This window comes from Hippoglossus hippoglossus, chromosome 8, assembly GCF_009819705.1.
Source record: "Hippoglossus hippoglossus isolate fHipHip1 chromosome 8, fHipHip1.pri, whole genome shotgun sequence".
Taxonomy (NCBI): Eukaryota; Metazoa; Chordata; class Actinopteri; order Pleuronectiformes; family Pleuronectidae; genus Hippoglossus; species Hippoglossus hippoglossus.
In genome coordinates, this window is record NC_047158.1 from 18765654 (window position 1) to 18783884 (window position 18231).

Below are 18231 nucleotides of genomic sequence, written 5' to 3' on the forward strand. Positions count from 1 at the left end.
TCATAAATTACAAGGAAGTAAAGCGCAGAAAAAGACAAAAAAGAAAGGCACAGTGTAAAATATGAGACAGGCAGGCAGACAGACACACAGACCAAGATCCAGGCAGGCAGCAGGACAGACAGACAAGTGGACCCTGTAGCAATCAAGAGCAACATCCCTCCTGCTCTCCCTGTGCGGTGCGGATCAGAAACGAGGTACGCTTTTGTCAGATTTATCTTTCTGCCTTCTTTATTTCTCCGTCTTCCCGCAATCCGCCGCACTTTGTGTCGTCCCGCGTGCTCATTTTAGCCCCTTTCTTTTAATTTTCTATTTTGTTTTGTCTTTCTTTTCGTCCGGGTTTCCTTCCCTCCTTTGTGCCCGCGATGTGTGCCGACGTCTCAGGGCACCGTGCCAGTGCTGCCTGATGGAGACCGAGCTGTGTGTGCTCTCCCTCTCTCCGTTTGTGTGTTTGTGTTGGTGTATGCAGATTTGGCTTGTTTGGTGCCGGTGGCAGCTGCAAACACTTGCTTGTGGGCATTGCATCCATGTGGTAATTAAGAAAAGGAGCCTCTGTCAATTGAGATAATTAAGACTTCATCTATAATTCAATGGCGAGGGAATACGTGTTTCAATACATTCAAAATGTTGTAAGAGAATTAAAGAGAAAAAGGGGTAAACGTGCAATGTCCCATTAGCCACAGAGAAAGCAAGGTATACAGGATATACACATAATTTACTCCATCACATTGCATTCAAGCACAGGCTGTTTTGAAATCTCACGATGTTGCCGATGTCAAGGTCACTACAACCAGTTCCACATTGTGATGTTCACAGTTTGCTCCTTTTGTGTTGGTGACATCATAACCGCTGCACTGTTCTTTAGAGGAACCGGTGAGATGGGTTCTGAAAACAGACAAAAGCTCTCCGACGCATTATTGTGCAACGTTATGCGTATTTAGTCGTGATGTGGTAATTAGATCAAGTCAGTATTAAAACATATTGGTAGTAATGATTTTCTTTTGAGAGCCATTAGTGGAGGAAGCATCCTTTAAGTAAAGTGTATTTAATATTGCACCTTTCACAGAGCAGGTACTTACTCTTAACTCTCGGCTAAAAACATACTTTTTTCAGAATTTACTTGGAGTCCCAGGCTTTTATTGTTCCTTTATCTATATTATTATTATCATCACCATTATTACTTATGTGCATCCTGTATTTTAAACGATATGAATAACGGTTACAATACAGTTACTTTAACTGTTTTCTTGTTGTGCAGCTCTATGTACTTTGTGTTGAAAAGTGCTCTACAATAAAGTTATTATTATTAAGTCACAAAGTGCTTCACAAACGTATAGTTGTTCAAATTAAACCATTAAATAATCAGACAAGGAATTTGCACACATTAATAAAAACAAACAAAAAGGTCCCGATAGGCAAAAGGAGGCTTGAATACATCACAGCTTCTTTTTGAAGGCGTCCACAGAGGTCGCACATTTTGTCAATAGGATTCCATCGTTTCTTTCTCTGGACTGAGGCTCAAGGTTGAGCTTCTCTGGGTTTAAACTCCTCATATTATGTAGTTAATTGTTAGCTGGGCTGCTTCTGGTTAAGGCAGGAAACCGGTGAACATATGACCAATGTCAGAGGTCAGCTCCAGCAAAAATACTCCTGAGCCGCCAGAGAGTTCCCGATAGATTATGAGCCTCGCTGACCTCCAGGAGACTGCGGCTTCAATTCTGCTGTTCAGTGGATTTCCTGTCGATCACAGTGGAGAAAAGTAAATGCTTTCTTTCTGCCAGTCTTGGGTTTAACAGCCTCTAGTGGAACGTTGTGGTAGAACCAGTTTAATTAACTGGTTCAGTTAATTAAATGATATTAATAAAAATGAAATCGAGTCACAGTTAAATCTTTTTTTGTCCCTGAAGTGGATTTTTATTGTGCAGAAAAGAGACACGGGTACTTATTCTGTAACACCCCAAAAATATTCCCAAAGTAATTTGTGATTGAATATGCAGATTTTTTTTGTTTTTCAAAATGTGCGTTTTCACTGGTCAGTCAGTCTCTTCCCTCTCTCTCTGTTTCATGGACTTCCAGGAGGAAAGCTTGCTCTGAAAGAAAGAGTCTGTTGGTGGCAGATGTTTCTCTGGCCGTGATGGAATGTGTGTGTGTGTGTGCGTGTGTGTGCGTGTGTGTGCGAGTGTGTGTGGCTTGCAATTGTGTCCATGCAAATCAGTGCCTTTGTATTTCTTAATCTTGAATGGTATTTAGCATTTGTAATGCATCATGACAGCATGTGTCTCAGTGTGTGTGTGTCTGTGTGTCTGTCTGTCTGTGTGTGTGTGTGTGTGTGTGTGTCTGCACTCCTGCCTGGCCCTGTCTGTGACCACGGCTGTGTGCAGAATGACAATGAGCATCTCAGGATACTCAGACTGTGTGTGTGGGTGTGATTGTGTGTGTGTGTAGTCTGCTGGCCTGCCAAGGGCTAGTGTTGCCGTATTGAGTTTAAGAACAGATTTAAATCTCTCCTCTGGAATGCAAAGGTCTACTGTGTCACTTCCGAGGCCATTTTTAATAAACACAGCTGATGGTGCAGTCTCAAGGTGCAGGTGTTTTTTTGCACCATAAAACCAACTTGAAGACACTTGCTCAAGAAACAGTATTTAACGAATTCATTAGCTTAAGATACTTCCTGCCTGCAGATGCTTGTGTGTGTCTGTGTGTGTCTGTGTGCATGGGACATTGCATTCAGATGAGTCAGTCTTTCCTCAAGGAGAACACAAGTCATGAATATGTATTAACATCCTCTCTGTGTCATCCATTTCACTGTGTGTGTGTGTGTGTACCTTTGTGTACTGGGACCTGGAACAGATTGACCATTAGAATAAGATCTCCCCAGGAGTGGAGTGGAGTGTAGTGTTGTGTGTGTGTGTGTGTGTGTGTGTGTGTGTGTGTGTGTGTGTGTGTGTGTGTGTGTGTGTGTGTGTGTGTGTGTGTGTGTGTGTGTGTGTGTGTGTGTGTGTGTGTGTGTGTGTGTGTGAGAGAGAGTTGTCTACATTCCACTGTACTCCTGATGGGATGAGTGTGCAGCATTCTGTTTAATTAGCGTGTCTACACTGATGGTTCATTAACACGCAGAGGGGATGGAGATGGGGGGGCAGTTATAGGAAATATTCAATATTCAAACTTTTGCAACCAATCAGATTACAGACATGAGTTTATTTAGATGAACCAATCATTTGTCATCATACGGTTTGAGCGTCGTCATGATGAAATGTCATGAGTTTAAAAAGTCTGCATTCCCTGATTGGCGAATTAACAAGTGTGTGTGTGCAGGGTTCATCGGGTATGTTCGAGAGAGAGTGAGACCCGTAAATCAAATGAAATACCAGTCTGTGTGTGTGTGTGCGTGTGCGTGTGTGTGTCTGGCTGCTGGTGTGAACGAGCTAGTTGATTGTCCTGCTGCCATTGATATGGAGATGTAGAGGAAAAAAGGAAGTGTCTGTGTCTGAATAGCTGCTGTAGAATTGCAGCATTTGTTTAAGAAAAACTGGATCTGGAGGTAAATTAAACAATTTCAGGGGAAGTACATTTGGGATGCAATACAAAACACAGTAAAAGCTGAATACATGAATAAAAATGCAGAAATCAAACCCTGGAATATCATCACACATCCTTTTGTGATGTTCCTGATTCATGCTCCTTTTAGATTTAAGTGAAAAAGCCTCATGATGTTGGAACCAACAGGGACGAAAGTATGAAGGAAGAAAACTACATGTCTTGGAAGTGGAGCAGCCCTCCTGTCTCTCTGATGTAAACAAAAATGGACGTCTCTCATTTAGTAGCTTTGTTGTAAACTTAACAAATGTGAACATAAATTCACCTTCATCTCGCCCTCCATCCTCCATCTCTTTCTTTCTCTCTCTCTCTTTCTTTCTCTATCCATTTCTAATCTAAACTCATTTATCACAATGTCCCCTGTGCTCACTGAGATGTGAAAGTTGCAGAGCCCCGTCCTCATGTCATTCTCTCTCTCTCTCCCTCTCTCTCTCTCTCCCTCTCTCCCACTCTCCCTTTCTTTCTCTGCTCGCATGCTCACACAGTCTCTCGCTCTTACTTTCATTACTGCTCTTTTGTTCCTGCTTGAATGAGAACCAGTTGCCATTTGGCCAGAATCCAGCAGAGATGGGGGGGGGGGGAGCACACACACTCTCTCTCGCTCTCTGTTTCACACACACACACACGCACACGCACCACAGACAGGTGAAGGGACTAGCATTGATTATCTCATTACTGTGGCTCGTATCAAGGGGGTAAGATACTTTGGGCCGGTGAACAGTCAGTTCTCAAACGATTGGACCCCATGAGACGGAGGGACAGAGGGACAGAGGGACAGAGGTGTTAACGTCCGGTGGAAGTTGAGTCACTGTTTGTTTGTTTTTTTGTCTCACTAATCCACAGAGGTGAGAACATTTCTGTATATGACAATTCAAATTTTTCATTTCCAGTAAATAAATCCATCATTATAGATCATTCAGGATGGATTGATGGACAAAAATAGCTATTTTATCCATTTTAAATTAATTTGTGCAACACAAAAAGTGACACCTTTGTATGTGAAATGACTGTTATAATTTTATACAAACATTAATCCACATTGCAGCTTATTAATGATACATTTCAGGCGCTGGTATCTTTTGTTGATTTAAGTTCTAAGACTATATTTTAGCTCTGGTCCACTCAGATTGAAAGAAGTGTTTACTGTTACAGTATGAAGGGAAGTATATCAGCATTATAAATAAACACTGATGTCAGGTGGACCTGCAGCCTCTGTGTCACAACACCTCCCACACATCTTCTCTCTCTGACCAATCAAACAGATCCTGCTCCTCCTCCTTCAGTCTGACTGTGACACTTTCCTGTCGTCAGCCCAGGAGCTCCCAAGGTCTAATGAGACCGTCTGAGGAGGTTCTCCTTCTTCTGCATGAGAAAATATCTGTAAAACATAAATCAAATTCCTGTGAGGGATGTGGAGAAACTGATCGAAAACCAGACACCCACACAACCTCTTTATTCTTTTACAGATAAAAGATGATGCACATTGAAACTGAAATCCCTGATTGTGGCTTCGTCCGTTTCCAAGTAACTTCTGAGAAAATGTGCGACAGCATGACCACATTAATACTAAGAACTGATTATGGATATACTGAGAAGATTAAGGGGATTTATTACTCTTAATCCAACTCATATTGATAGTTTTACTTCAAAGGAGCTGGGAGCATTTTGTCGAGCTTCCTTATCAGGCTTTTCGCTCTGTGACACTGTGCTCAGTTGGAAATTTGAGTTTGTGGGTAATGTTGCTGATGATGATTTTAATTTTTCCAATTTGTAGTTTTCAAACCCAAGACTCCACAAAAGGCGTACGTTTGCATTAGTTCCCACAAAAAGACGACGTTTAAAATTGGCACACATCCCCTCAGTCATTCATTGAGGTGTGTGTGCGTGTGTGTGTGTGTGTGTGTGTGTGTGTGTGTGTACTGTAACTCTATGCTGTTATGAATAAGTAATGCAGACAGAAACTCTACACACATCCACACTAGTATAAACACAGAAGGATCCTATGGATACAACCAGTGGCCCCTTTAACAAAGGCTGTTCACTGAGGTAATGTTGCACCTTTATGTCACGTCTCAGTTCTGTGTAATAGGTTGTTGTGTCTTTATGTCGGCAGCAGAGTTACTCACACTGACGGATCGACGTTTGTGCAAAAGGGAGAGTCGACAGACATCACACCTCTGATTCTGTAACATTAACAATATCCCAACTTGTGTGGTTCGTTGTAAACCAGTGAAGGTGGCACAGCAAGGGTGGAATCATTCAGGTTCACATACAAGCAGAAATGAAAACACATTTTAAATTCTGACGTAGAAATAGAACTCTGTGTGTGTGTCTGTGTGTGTGTAGGATGATTGATAGATCAATGCAACCAATCATCCATCTTCGAATGGAGGAGAATAAAAGGAAGAATGAATGTTTAAATGAGAGTTGATCCATCACGATAAAACTAATCTGCATGGCTAACCAGAGGTCTGCTGCCAATTCTGTGTGTGTGTGTCTGTGTGTGTCTGTGTGTACGCTCATGCACCGTCCTGTAGAAATATGATGCACTGCATCTGGAACCTGCTCTGGTGTTGCCATGGTAACGCCCGTCACGCTGGTGGGCCCCCACTGCGCACTTGAACACACACACGCACATCGGCACACACTCTGATACACACACTGGTAATGAGAGACCGAGAGACTGGCAGCATGCCAGGACAATTGACACACACACGCACACACACACACACACACACACACACACACACACACACAAACACACACACTGCCCCAACCCCCATGCCAGCCTGAGCGCGTGTCTGAATGTGTGTGTGCTCAGAATGTTCTAGTGCATGGGGGAAGGTGTGTGTGTGTGTGTGTGTGTGTGTGTGTGTGTCTGTGTGTGTCTGTCTGTGTGTCTGTGTATGTGTGTGTTAGAAAAGGATAGAGAGAAGAACTAGAGGGAATAAGTTCAATTCCCTTGAATTAAAAAGAAGAATATAAAAAGAGAACGATAATTCCATCCTCTAAACCAGATTGAATTGATTTGTATTTCTCTGCAACAGAAACAGTGCAGCTGAGATATGACGCAGGATTCTCAGAGTTTGATTAGACTTCCTCTAGTAGCTAAATGTTAGATGTAATTTTAGATGCATCATTCAATGTGATGAAATCCTTCTCTGTCCTGATATGAGCTCTCGGAGGTTTCCGTCAGTTTCTCCCTGTCTCCGTTTCCCCCTCTCATCTCCTGTGTCTGTCACTTTTTCTCCTCCCATCACATCATTCTCCTCTTTGTCATTCACACTTTGAACTGCAGTTACACACACGCCCTCTCTCTGCAAGGGGTCTGCCGGCCCAGCATCAACAAAGGGCCTTGCCGGGGCTCTGTCCATGACAATGGACACATTGCATCAAGGCCCAGGAGAGAAACGAAACTTTGTACCATTTTCAAAATCACTGACAGGTCAGGAGGTTCAATGGCATTTGGCTTGATGACTTTTACCCTTTGTTAAATGATGAGCATACAGCAACTTACACTTCACAAAGTCAATCAATGGACACAGCAATGCAATGTAAACATTAAGATTATATTAGCAGCTGAAAACCTTAATTCATTGGTTACAATATGAATAACAAAGTAGCTCAATCTAAATGAACATTCCTGTCGCTGCTGGAGTTCCACTGTCGCCGTCCTGCACCAATGACGTCATCTGGAGCCAGAGTCTGTGCCGTCGTGTTCACGGTGTTGAGTTGTGATTTCACGGCCCTGCCGATACACACATCAAGAACCAGTCTCAGCTGTCAATCATGACATTTCACCTCATATTTTATGGCCTTAATTAAATAAATCAGTTTTTCTCAAAGATGGTGTCTGTCATTTTAGCTAAAGATTGGATTTAATTAATTATTTGATGCTATAAAATGAGGTGAAACGTTACGATTGACTCCTGAGACTGACTTCCCCTGGTCGCTACTGAGCAGACGCAGACTCCGAATGCGTAAGATGACGGTGTTATGTTTTCTGTATAGTCGGATAAAGTTTTCTGTAAAGTTAGTCTATGTGTGATTTATATTGAGGCTTTGCTTCATTCAGAGTGAAATCGGACTTTTCCTCACTAGTCCCTCTGTACATATTTACTTTACAAGGCCATGTTTCTGTCTCTCTCCATCTCTCTGAGTGACTCTGCCTGCAATCTCCCTGCTCTAAAAATCTTCCTCATTCCCTGGATAAACTTGGCAGACTGTTGGCACACTGACCAACATAGGCAGCACTGATTTGTATTCACTGATAGTAAAAAAAAAAGACACACTGTATATTCAGCAAGTTGCAGATGAAGTAACAACCGAGCAGAAAAGCCTTGGCTCTAAAACATTTTGTGTTGGCGTGACTGGCCTTCGAATGTCGACAAGCAGGCCAAAAGGACATTCATCTTTTACTTCATCTTCCCTCCCCCCTACATCCACCCCCACAGACACATGCACTCCACTGAATGAACAATCCCAGGGTGCCAGGGCTGATGTTAGCACGTGGTGCGGTGCAGACGTTTAGCATGTGACTGCATGTGTGTGATCTAAAGTGTCTGTGGGATTCTTTCTGGCACAGTGTGCCTCAGTGTTTGCTCGTCAGCCCGGCGTCACCTCTCTCTGCACAGTAATACACGAACACCACGGATGAACGGCAAGAAGGTCAGCCAATCACTGCACCCGGTGCCCACCGATCTGCACGAGTTCCTGCAGTAATAGAGGAGCGCGGCCGGCACTGGATCAGTGATATGAATATAAATGAGAGGGAATTTAAATAAAGGGGTATGTTTGAATATATATGCATTGCTGTTGTCCAGGAAATGCATCAAAACCATCTGCATATTCAAGGCGTGGTGATGGATTATGGGGGGCAGAGATGGAATGCACCCGCTGATTTACTTGCACGTGCATGTGTTGTGCATGTGCAAAACAAAGTCTGCAAGGGTGAATGGAAGTCATCTGTGTAAGGAAATCACAAGCAACACAGCTGATGGATTAAGTTATTACTCAGCTTGTTGTTCATGTCTGTGTGTGAATGCCTCAAGAGGTGAAGAGGGGGTGGGGGGGGTGTGTGTGTGAATGTTAAAGATCACGTGTGGGTTTCAACCACAATGAATCCATTCTACTGCTGGTAGAGTGGGGGGGGGGGGGGGGGGGGGAGACAAGGCAGGTAGAAGACAGAGATGAAGAAATATAAAGGAAAATATTACATTCTGGTATGAAATGGGAAAAGGATTCTGTTATTTTACCCTGGTGCATCATGTTCCACCAAACAAACTAAAAACTATAATGCGGGTTAGTTCATAAATACGATAAAATGAAACTTCTGTCGACTATGCTTGTACAAAGATTGTAGCTACTGTCGTGCTTGAGTCTAAACACTGTCTGCAGTTATAGTTGGAGAGTTTGCTGAGTTATTAAACGTATATTAAAGTGATTTTACACAGTGTGAAATACACCAAACATCATCTATTAAAGCCAAGAACTTGCAGGATTTCCGAGTAGGACATAATGTTTGCTTACATTCATGGAGAAAAGGTAGGTTGTTTGTTTTTTTTAAATAAAGAAGACTATACATCCTGGGTTTCCCCTATAATAATAAAAGCCACTGGGTCAATGAGAAATCCCCACAGGCCCAAAATAACAAAATACAATAACGAAACATAACACCAACAAATACAAACGGGGCAAAGTCTCCATATCATGATGCTGTGTTGAAATATTTCTCCAAGGCACAAGGAAGATAAAGTGCAGCAAAGAATCACTGTGTTCATGATGTGCCTTTGTTGCAAAGGTCTTAGGTTACACAGCTTGTTTTACGCAATAAAAGATTTCTATAATTATTTTTAATGAGGGAGAAGATTCTTTTTTTTGCTGCTTTTGGGTTTTTGAGCGTCTCGTGTTTTTCTGCTCTCTGCGCATCGTGATTTTTTTTTTTTTTTTTTGGGGAGTACCACCAGGCCAATTCATAAATTTGTGCAAATGCACTTCAAGCAAAAAGTATAAATGACTAAAACAATCTTTTAATGACACAAATTGCTGCAGATTTGTTTTTTTCTTTCAGCTAATTAGCTCATTAACTAATCGTTGCAGCTCTGCAGAGAAGCGGAAAGAATCACATGCAGGGAAGGATGCAAAGGAGGACAGCACATGAGTCAGTGTGTGTGTGTGTGTGTGTGTGCGCTGATGGAAAGTGAGGGAGGAGGGTGGAGGCAGGGACAAGATGATGAGGTTAGAGAGGGACAATGTGAAAATGAAGGGGTTGTGATGGTAAGTGTGGACTGGATGGGGGAGGCAGTCTGAACGAGTGCTGAATGATTTGGATCGGACTCAAAGAAAGAGGGAAGAAGGAGGCTGAGCGGCATCAAAGTCCCAGACACGCTCAAACACATATTTGTTGTTTCACAGGCTTTAGAACTCAGTAGTGAGGCAGGAGACACAAGCAGGGATGTGCCTGTGAGGCAACTAGTTAAGGCTGGCAGACACAGGAGGAACAACACACTGCACATGCACATGCACATGCACATGCACACACACACACACACACTGCAGCACCATGCACACTGCAGCTTAGTTGTGTGCGTGTCTGTACTCAGGACAAGCCTATTACTACTTGACATGCAAATCTCTTTTCTGACCTTCTTCTGTCTGTCAGTCTGTCTCCCACACTCCCCCCCCCCCCCCCTTCACATAATCTCTCCTCACTAACTTTCTGTTCCCTGCTCACTCTCCCTTTTCCTCCTGTACATTCACATTTCAGCCCAATTTTCTATGCCCCATTTTCTCCCCAGCACAATAGTCTTCACGTTTTTTAACACGCTTCCAAACTTCTGCAGCTGCAACTGATCGGTGTGTGTGTGGGTGTTTTTATGTGTGTGTGTGTGTGTACCCGCCCTTGTATGCATGCATGTGTGTATGAAATGGATACACAATACAACATACATACACAATACATATATAAATACATAAACTGATGAAACTAGCTAAATTAAGGACATACCAAACATAAATTCCCTTCAAAATAAAACAAGAAATTTAACAAAAAATGTAAATGTGTGCACCTGCATTAATGTACATAATGTTTTGAGGAGGTTGTAGGGGCGTGCTCACGTGTGTGTGTGTGTATTGGGCGGCTGTGTATGAGGGGGTAGAGCGGTCCTACTCTAACCAGAAGGTGGGCGGATTGAAGGGCAAGATACTGAACACTAAAGTGTTGCCCATAGATGCACTGAATGAATGTGTGTGTGAATGGGTGAATGGCAATAAAAACTGTACTGCAAAGTGCTTTGAGTGGTCATCAGGACTATAAAAGCGCTATATAACTACAGACCATTTACCATTTACCATTTACAACGGCATCACTGTGTGTGTAAGATTAAACCTTGGCCTGGTCTGAATACACTAAGCTCTTGTGGCTTCTACAGGAGCAAATAACATTGATTCAGAATCTCTAGCTTGTGGTAGTTTCACCTTGGATGGTTACAATATTATGGCTGATCATCAAAATCTCTATTCAGAAAATTAATGGGATTTTGTACTTCTGGAACCACGGTGTTGAGCTCTATTTGCTTGTAATGACTGGAGCTCTGGGGTTTGTTTGCATGCATGTGTCAAAGTGCCCTAAACCAGCTGCCATCGTGTCACTGCATCATGTCAATGGTTTCTTCCCACAGCGCATACGGTCGAACTGCAGCTTCGGCAGATGAAACACAGAACATGTATGCAGTAAATCTATAGAGAACATAATAAATAATGCAAAAATATACTTGATTGTACTTGATCAAATTCACTGAACTCTGGACGTCATGGACAGTATAGTTCATGCATTTCTCATCAGGTCTCTTTCACGTCTGCTTGATTTTTGTTGCGGAAGAATAATGACAATTCTTCCCAGGTTTCATTTCACCAGCTTAAGAGCCACCGTCCTCTGTGTCCCCCTGAAGTCCTCCCTCTGTCTGGCTTTGTAATTATGTCTTAACAGCTGTGAAATAGGAACTTCAAACAACAACTGCAGTGACAGTCAACTGGATATTTCCCCATTCGGAGACCAATTATATTTGAATTCCCTGTTGCCCACGAACACAACAACAGCAGTAGGGATCTATTGGGAAACCAGGCTTTTTGGCAACTGTCCTCCGGGGGGCAGAGAGCTTACCCACTTGTTTATACAGTGTAGTGTAATCTTGCTGTCTCTGATACCTGGTCCAATAAAAATCATTACCCGGCAGTGAATGAACTATACTGCTCTCTCTCTGTTTCTCGCTCCCTCAGAACCAAATACACACAGATAAGGGAGGTAATTTGTGCACAAGGTTGGGGCTTGTTTTTGCCAGTGGAGGGTCAATGGTCATTGCTCTGCACACACGTTGTGCCGGTCTCTCCTGTAAGCAGCAGCAGCCTTTGTCTCGCTGGTGAAGCGTTGGCAGATTCCACACTGTATTTGTGTCTCTGTGCTGTTTAGGCGGAGGCTCTTTTTTACAAAAACACTATCTCTCTTCTTTTAAACTCTTCACTTTTAGTTTTCTTACATCACAAACCAAAGCCACGCATGGATGGCTGCGACAGGCCAGAGAAAATGGAGCAGAGATGCTGAAATTCTTCGTTTGCCCATCAGTGTGCATCATAGATGTTTTCACTTTCACATCAGGACACATTTACAAGTTAACTCAGCAGCGACGTGCAGAGCATTTGCATTTCGTCTCGTATACACCGGAAGGATTTACGACTTGGAGCTCTGAGGCTTTTGGGTTTCCTGCTCAGTGGAGCTTTGATAGTGAGCTTATAGACGCACACACACACACACAGGTCAGTTACCTTTTTTGTTTTTAATAGTTTGAGTCAAAGCTAACATCATTAAACATGATGACTAGAATGGCACTCGAATGGTGAATGCATCCGTCTGCCAAGGCTCAACAGACCCTAACATTCAATCAAGATGCACCTAAATGCACACTCTTATAGAAATGACTCAGATTTTTTTAATCAAAGATCTTTGCCTTATTTCTTGGGAGATTCACAAAACGTCGAAAAGCAGCCCGTCTCTCAATGTGACAGGAAGTGACTTATTTTTTCTAGATCTACATCTTAATCGAATCCACTAGCTTTTACACAACGAACAAACTGGCCAACAGCAATAAAAACAAAGCCTCCTCGGTGTGGAGGTAATAATGAGATTTGTTATATAACTGGCCAAAACTTTATTATTTCACCTTGGGAAATAAGGGAGGTCAGAGTCACCTACTGTACAGACACGGGGGGGGGGGGGGGGTTCAGTGCTCTGCTCAAGGACACTTCATCACACAGGTCGATGTGGGGATTTGACAGTGAACTCCCTGTCTCCACTACTTCTAATCCATACAAAAAATAATGCTTCTGAATAAGTTTAAATATAAATTACCCAACTGTGGATGTTATAGTTTCACCTAGTGTGGTTTGTGATGTCGGTCAACCTTTCTTTACGGTCCTATATGTGTCCGTCACTGCTTTTGTTAGGAGGGGTAGAAACTGGCTATAAAAGAAAAAAACAATAAATAAACAAAAGTATGACAGAATCCAGAATCTTCTCCTGATGCTTAACTGTAAAATAAAAAAGAAGAAAACAACATAAAGCCCTTTAATTATCCAGGACACCATCATTTATCATTTATTTAGTCACTTCACACATTTTATGTAGAAAGTCTGTCACTGCAGTGTGTTTACATTTCTTTTGGGCTTTCAAAACAACAAATAAAGTCTCACCAGATGTTTACTGCTGATCATTTGGAGAAGAATTTGAGGATAAAATATCAAAATAATAAAAAATCATAAGGAGGGTGATTGTATGTGATTTTCTGTGCAGAGACTTATTAATAAGATAAGTTAAGACTTGATTAATCCTGAGAGAAATTATTTTGCCAGCTTGCTCCAAGATTACAGAATCTCAACAATATATAATATATTATAATACAGTGAATAAAACAAAAGTATTAATTCTAAAAAAATAGAATTGACAATAAAAAAATAAAAGAATAAAGTGTATAGTACATTAAATAAAAATACAAAGTGTAAACAGTAATGCAGAACCAGAGCCTAACGAGAATAAAAATAACCAATTAAACAACACACGGGTTCAAATCCTATCAACACACTTTAATCCTTTGTGAAACATTTTTTAAAATGTGTTGTTCGCTTTCACATTCACCTTCTCTCTTGTGTTCCTGCTTGTGTTTGGTTTTGTCAGTCAGAGGAAGTGGTGAACGTGTTTCCTGCCCCTCACACACACACACACACACACACACACACAAACAGACACACACACTGAGGCAGAGGAGGGGAAAGCAGAGCTCAAGCGAAAGAAGGTCTCAGGCAGCAGCAGCGAGCGAAGAAAATGGCGATCATGCAGGACGAGTTCCTCCCCTCGTAGATGCTGCACAACGAGCTGACTTTCTTTTAGCCTTACCGCCGGCTGTCCCTTTCCACTCTGTTGCACTTTACCCTTCGATGAGGTGAGCTCGGTTCCGCTGGTTGTTTTCGCCGTGTGGGTCGTCGAGCTGTGTCCGGGGCAGGGAGACCGGGCGGGGGAAGGTGGTGGTGGTGGTGGTGGAGGGGTTCCGCTGGCCGGTGGAGACAAGTTGAGCCGCCGCTGTTGTTTGGTTAGCCGTGACTGGGCTATGCTAGTTAGCGGCTAGCTAGCACAACTTGGGGCGAGAGGCGCCGCTGCAGTTTTATTAATATTTGTTTTATTAAACGCATATGGTAGCAACAACAAAAAATTGGGTTTTTTTTAAGTTTTGCTGCAGACAACCGAGCATTTCCAGACGTCACTCTTGTAATTTGTAGGCAGCTTAACCTTGTGCTAACGCTAACTAGTTGGGTTAACCTTGGCTAGCCAGCTGTGCGCACTTTCCTGTTTGGAACATTGTGCATTTCTAACAACATGAACGCATTTATTTATCTGCAAATCAGCAACGTTTCGATGTTTACTAACTGAATGCGTCCCCGTGTTCGTTGTAATGCACCGCTGCGTGTTTTAAATTACACCGGGCGAAGCTAACTAGCCGCTTCGCAGCGTTAGCTCCCCGAGCTAGCGCTAGCAGCGATGCTAATTTGACGACGCAGGTTGCTCGGCGGTGAAGCCAGCGGATTGCGCTGCTTTTTTTTTTTATTTTTATGGGGGGGTTGTGGCGACGCAGTGGTTCACATGCTTCCCCCCCCCCCCACCAAAAAAAACCACACGCAAGGTTTATGGTGATATCGCCGTGAGTTTATCGTGAAAGTCTGCAGGGGGTTTGGGGGAGAGTCTCGACCGGGGCGTTTATCACCCTCTGTCGGCGGAGAGGCAGCAGCTGGCGAAGCCCGGAGCTCCCCGGGTAAAGGGCTCCGCAAGCCGCAGTCACCCGTTGCTTTTTATTTTTCTACACTCGACGCCACAATCGAGTCTGTCTGAAAACCCGCGGTTGTGTCGTTAAAACTGCAGCGGTCGCGCCGAGGTGCACAGTTAAGGTCATTGTTGGTGTTTCGCCTGCGCTTGGAAAAATACCAGAGTCGAGAGGGAGAGAGGGAGAGAAGCCATGTTGGTTAAGCTGTAAGTCAGGCTACAGCTGAGATAATGGCCGATCAGGACCAGATCTGTGACTCTGACCCACACACACACACACACACTCTCTGTCTTTATCTGTCTCTCACACATACACACACACACACACACACAGTAGTCACTTTGCAGGACCTGGGCTTTAAGGTCCCCGTGGTCATGCAATTGCCCTGTTATGCAGTTCAACCTGCATTTCCACACCACCTTGTCGAAATACTTTTCAAACCACAATTAGTCCGGACTCTCACTGTTGGTGTGTAAATGATTGGCCCCATTGCAAAATTAACTGGGCGGAGGTGCACACGATTGCAAGCTTGTGTTTACCACTTCAGGTGCAGCAGCTTGACTGTGCAAAGCCTCTCTCCTGTAGTCGTTTAATCGCAATAAACCACTAAATCCTGCATCACGCCCACATGGAGGCTATCTTTTTTATTTGTGATTCTGTGAGATTAACCTTTCTTATCTGTTTTCTATTCAGAGATTTGGAATCGGAAGCTGTTGCCACCAAAGAAACTGAAGCATCTTAACAGGTGAGTGTTGGCAGCATTAACATACACGCTCAATTTAAAGCTAGGGTTGGTAATCCTGGAAAAGCCAACGAGAGCATGATACAATTTGGGGGAAATTACAACCCTGACACCCAACCTGCTCCCAATCGACCCCTCTCCTCAAAGCTTCACCCACATGAACACGCACCTGACTTTTCCGTGACTCGCTGGCACGCTGACCAATCATTTCATTTGTACTGAATGAAATGATATTGATTGTGTTTATTACAGTCCTACGAGGGCCATAGACAGTTTTTAACTTCCAGACAACTTTATTAATTGATTGCAATTGGGACATGAACAGTATTTCAACAAACAAAATAAAAAAAAGTGTTTCAGAAACAGATTACCAACTCTACCTTTATATCACCATTTCAGACACTTGGATGAAAGCAGGACCTGTGTGTGTCTGTGTGTGTGTGTTGGGCTGCTGAAGGGGTGTGTGTGTGTGGGTCAGGGGGACATGGGACGGGCAGCTGCTGCTTATGCAAGCACATGCAGTTCCGTTTGAATTGAATTGGAGGGTCTGGGTTGGTCTAGGCCGTATTGTGCTGAGTAAGCTTTGCTGTTTTAAAATCGCTAAATGAGAAGCCAGGGTCCTGATGTTTTGTGTGTGGAGAGGTGTTTGTGCAGCTCATTGTGTCCATATAGTTGGTCTACATGCACGCACACAATAGAGGCATGGGCCACAACGAGTCCATCGCCCTGCACCGAGAGTTGAACTTTAACATATTCAGTTTTCTGATCTGAAATCAGTTTAAATCTGGCTGTCGTGCACAATATCCTGAATTGTAATTTTTCATGATCATGTCGTAATTTTAAACAGCTGCTGCACCAACTCACTGCTCTTTGACACACGTCAACGGCATTTCTGTTAATATACAGTTGTTCTTTTCATGGTTTGTTTAGCTAATGGCTTGATAGTGTATTCTGGTGTGCTGGTTCGTTGCTGAGGACAGATGTTTCACATTTTGTGAGTGTGCAAGTGACTGCTGCTGAAATAATGCAAGGGGAAAACAATGTTAATATATATATAGATATAAAGTATCAAACTTTATTTGCCGCTTTAAAAATGTTTCTCTCAGTGTCAGTTTAACTCTGTGAAGTGTACATTTCAAATGGCTGCAAATATTTATTCACATGAGTCAGAGGGAATTTCTATTTTGTTCTATAAATAACACAACGCTAACAGTACAGTGTTGCCTGAGATCATTCCAGCTTCCACTTAGTTTTTGGGAAATCGGATTTACTTTTGTTTTTAAAAAATATGCTCTGTCCTATAGTTTACAGCTAGCAATTGGTAAAAACTATTGTAAATGTAATCCATTTACAGTGTGTGGCTAACTGAATAAAGTTTTGAACATTGCCTCTCTGCCTGTCTTCAGGTATTCATAAGTAAAACAAACGTGAGTAATTCTTTGTAGAAGCAGGCTCCCCGTCCTCCCAGGCTCACATATCCTGTTTATTGCTTTTGGGCCTGTTGAATTTTTAAATATAACAGTGACGGAACAATGTGTAATAAGTTGAGTCTAGTGTTATTTCCTTTGACTTTGTACAACAATGCTTTGTTGAGCTTCACTTTCACTTTTGGCTGTTGTCTGGCTCCGTTACTGTTCTCTACACGTCTTTTTATTCTTCTCTAAAATATCCAGAGTGGCTGAAGCTGCTGCAGCGTAAACGTAAATAAAATGACTCCATATTTACATGGCCAACTTGTGATGATAATTTAATAGTGCAGTGCAATAAATTCCTTGTTTTGCAACATGTATTGTGGTTCAGGTAGTTGACCATTGCCCCTCAGCAGCAGGAAAGCCACACCTGCAGATGGTCATGAGACTGGAACACTCGAGGAGCAGGATTGGATTGTTTTTTGCTATTGATCTGCGCAGGTTCAAATAGGATGCAAGCCCCACAAGGTGTATTTTACTTGGGGTGATCATTTAATCAGTGTAGATGGGCAATTTGAAATTGGTAGAGTCAAGATTGTGGGTAATAAGTTGTTGTGCATCAAACCTGGACTTTAAACTCCAGTTTTGTCGCTGATGTAATGGTTTTGGATTCAAAACTGTAATAACATGTCTATATGTAAACCTTTCGTTCAATTAGAAACAATTATCATTTAAATAAAATACAAAAAATGCATTTCAGTAAAATGAGAAAAGACTAGATTTAAGTAATACTTTGATTTGCAACTTAGCCCCCCCCCTTCTCTGCCAGGAGCAAAATTTAATTTCTTTTTTCAGCCAGAAATATCACATTGCCCTTCTCAAGTTACCACGACCTGAAATGAACCGTCCTGATTTTCACTTGTGTGTCAAGACAAGACCTTTAATGCAGCCAGACTGGAAATGTCACATCTTGGAACGTCAGCCTCACAGGAGTCTTCCCTGTTGAGCTGTGTGTGATGAGGAGATACCCGCTGTCATTCCCTAATTGAGTGATGGCGTTCCTGGCCGAAGCCTCCAGTGTGAGAACATGCTAATGCAAATTGATGCAAATGACGCGGTGTTG

The 18231-nt window shown here is 42.7% G+C and overlaps 2 protein-coding genes across 6 annotated transcripts in view; both read left to right on the forward strand.

Moving 5' to 3' along the window:
• The window catches only part of rbbp6 (retinoblastoma binding protein 6), a 37633-nt gene that overhangs the window by 17861 nt on the left and 1541 nt on the right, over nt 1-18231 (forward strand). Inside the window, exons 18-19 of the mRNA XM_034592469.1 lie at nt 3016-3026; nt 13093-13097. Coding sequence (XP_034448360.1) covers nt 3016-3026; nt 13093-13094 — 13 coding nt within the window. The 3' untranslated portion in view covers nt 13095-13097. The remainder of the gene's footprint in view (nt 1-3015; nt 3027-13092; nt 13098-18231) is intronic.
• The window catches only part of LOC117765887 (trinucleotide repeat-containing gene 6A protein-like), a 48086-nt gene that overhangs the window by 757 nt on the left and 29098 nt on the right, over nt 1-18231 (forward strand). For 3 of the 5 annotated variants that reach the window (XM_034592462.1, XM_034592463.1, XM_034592466.1), the window contains exons 1-2: nt 13749-14084; nt 15651-15702. The gene's annotated coding sequence lies outside the window, so the exon portion shown is untranslated. Of the gene's footprint in view, nt 1-11691; nt 11694-13748; nt 14085-15650; nt 15703-18231 lie in introns of those variants that run through there. The other 2 variants (XM_034592461.1, XM_034592465.1) reach the window with 2 other exon arrangements.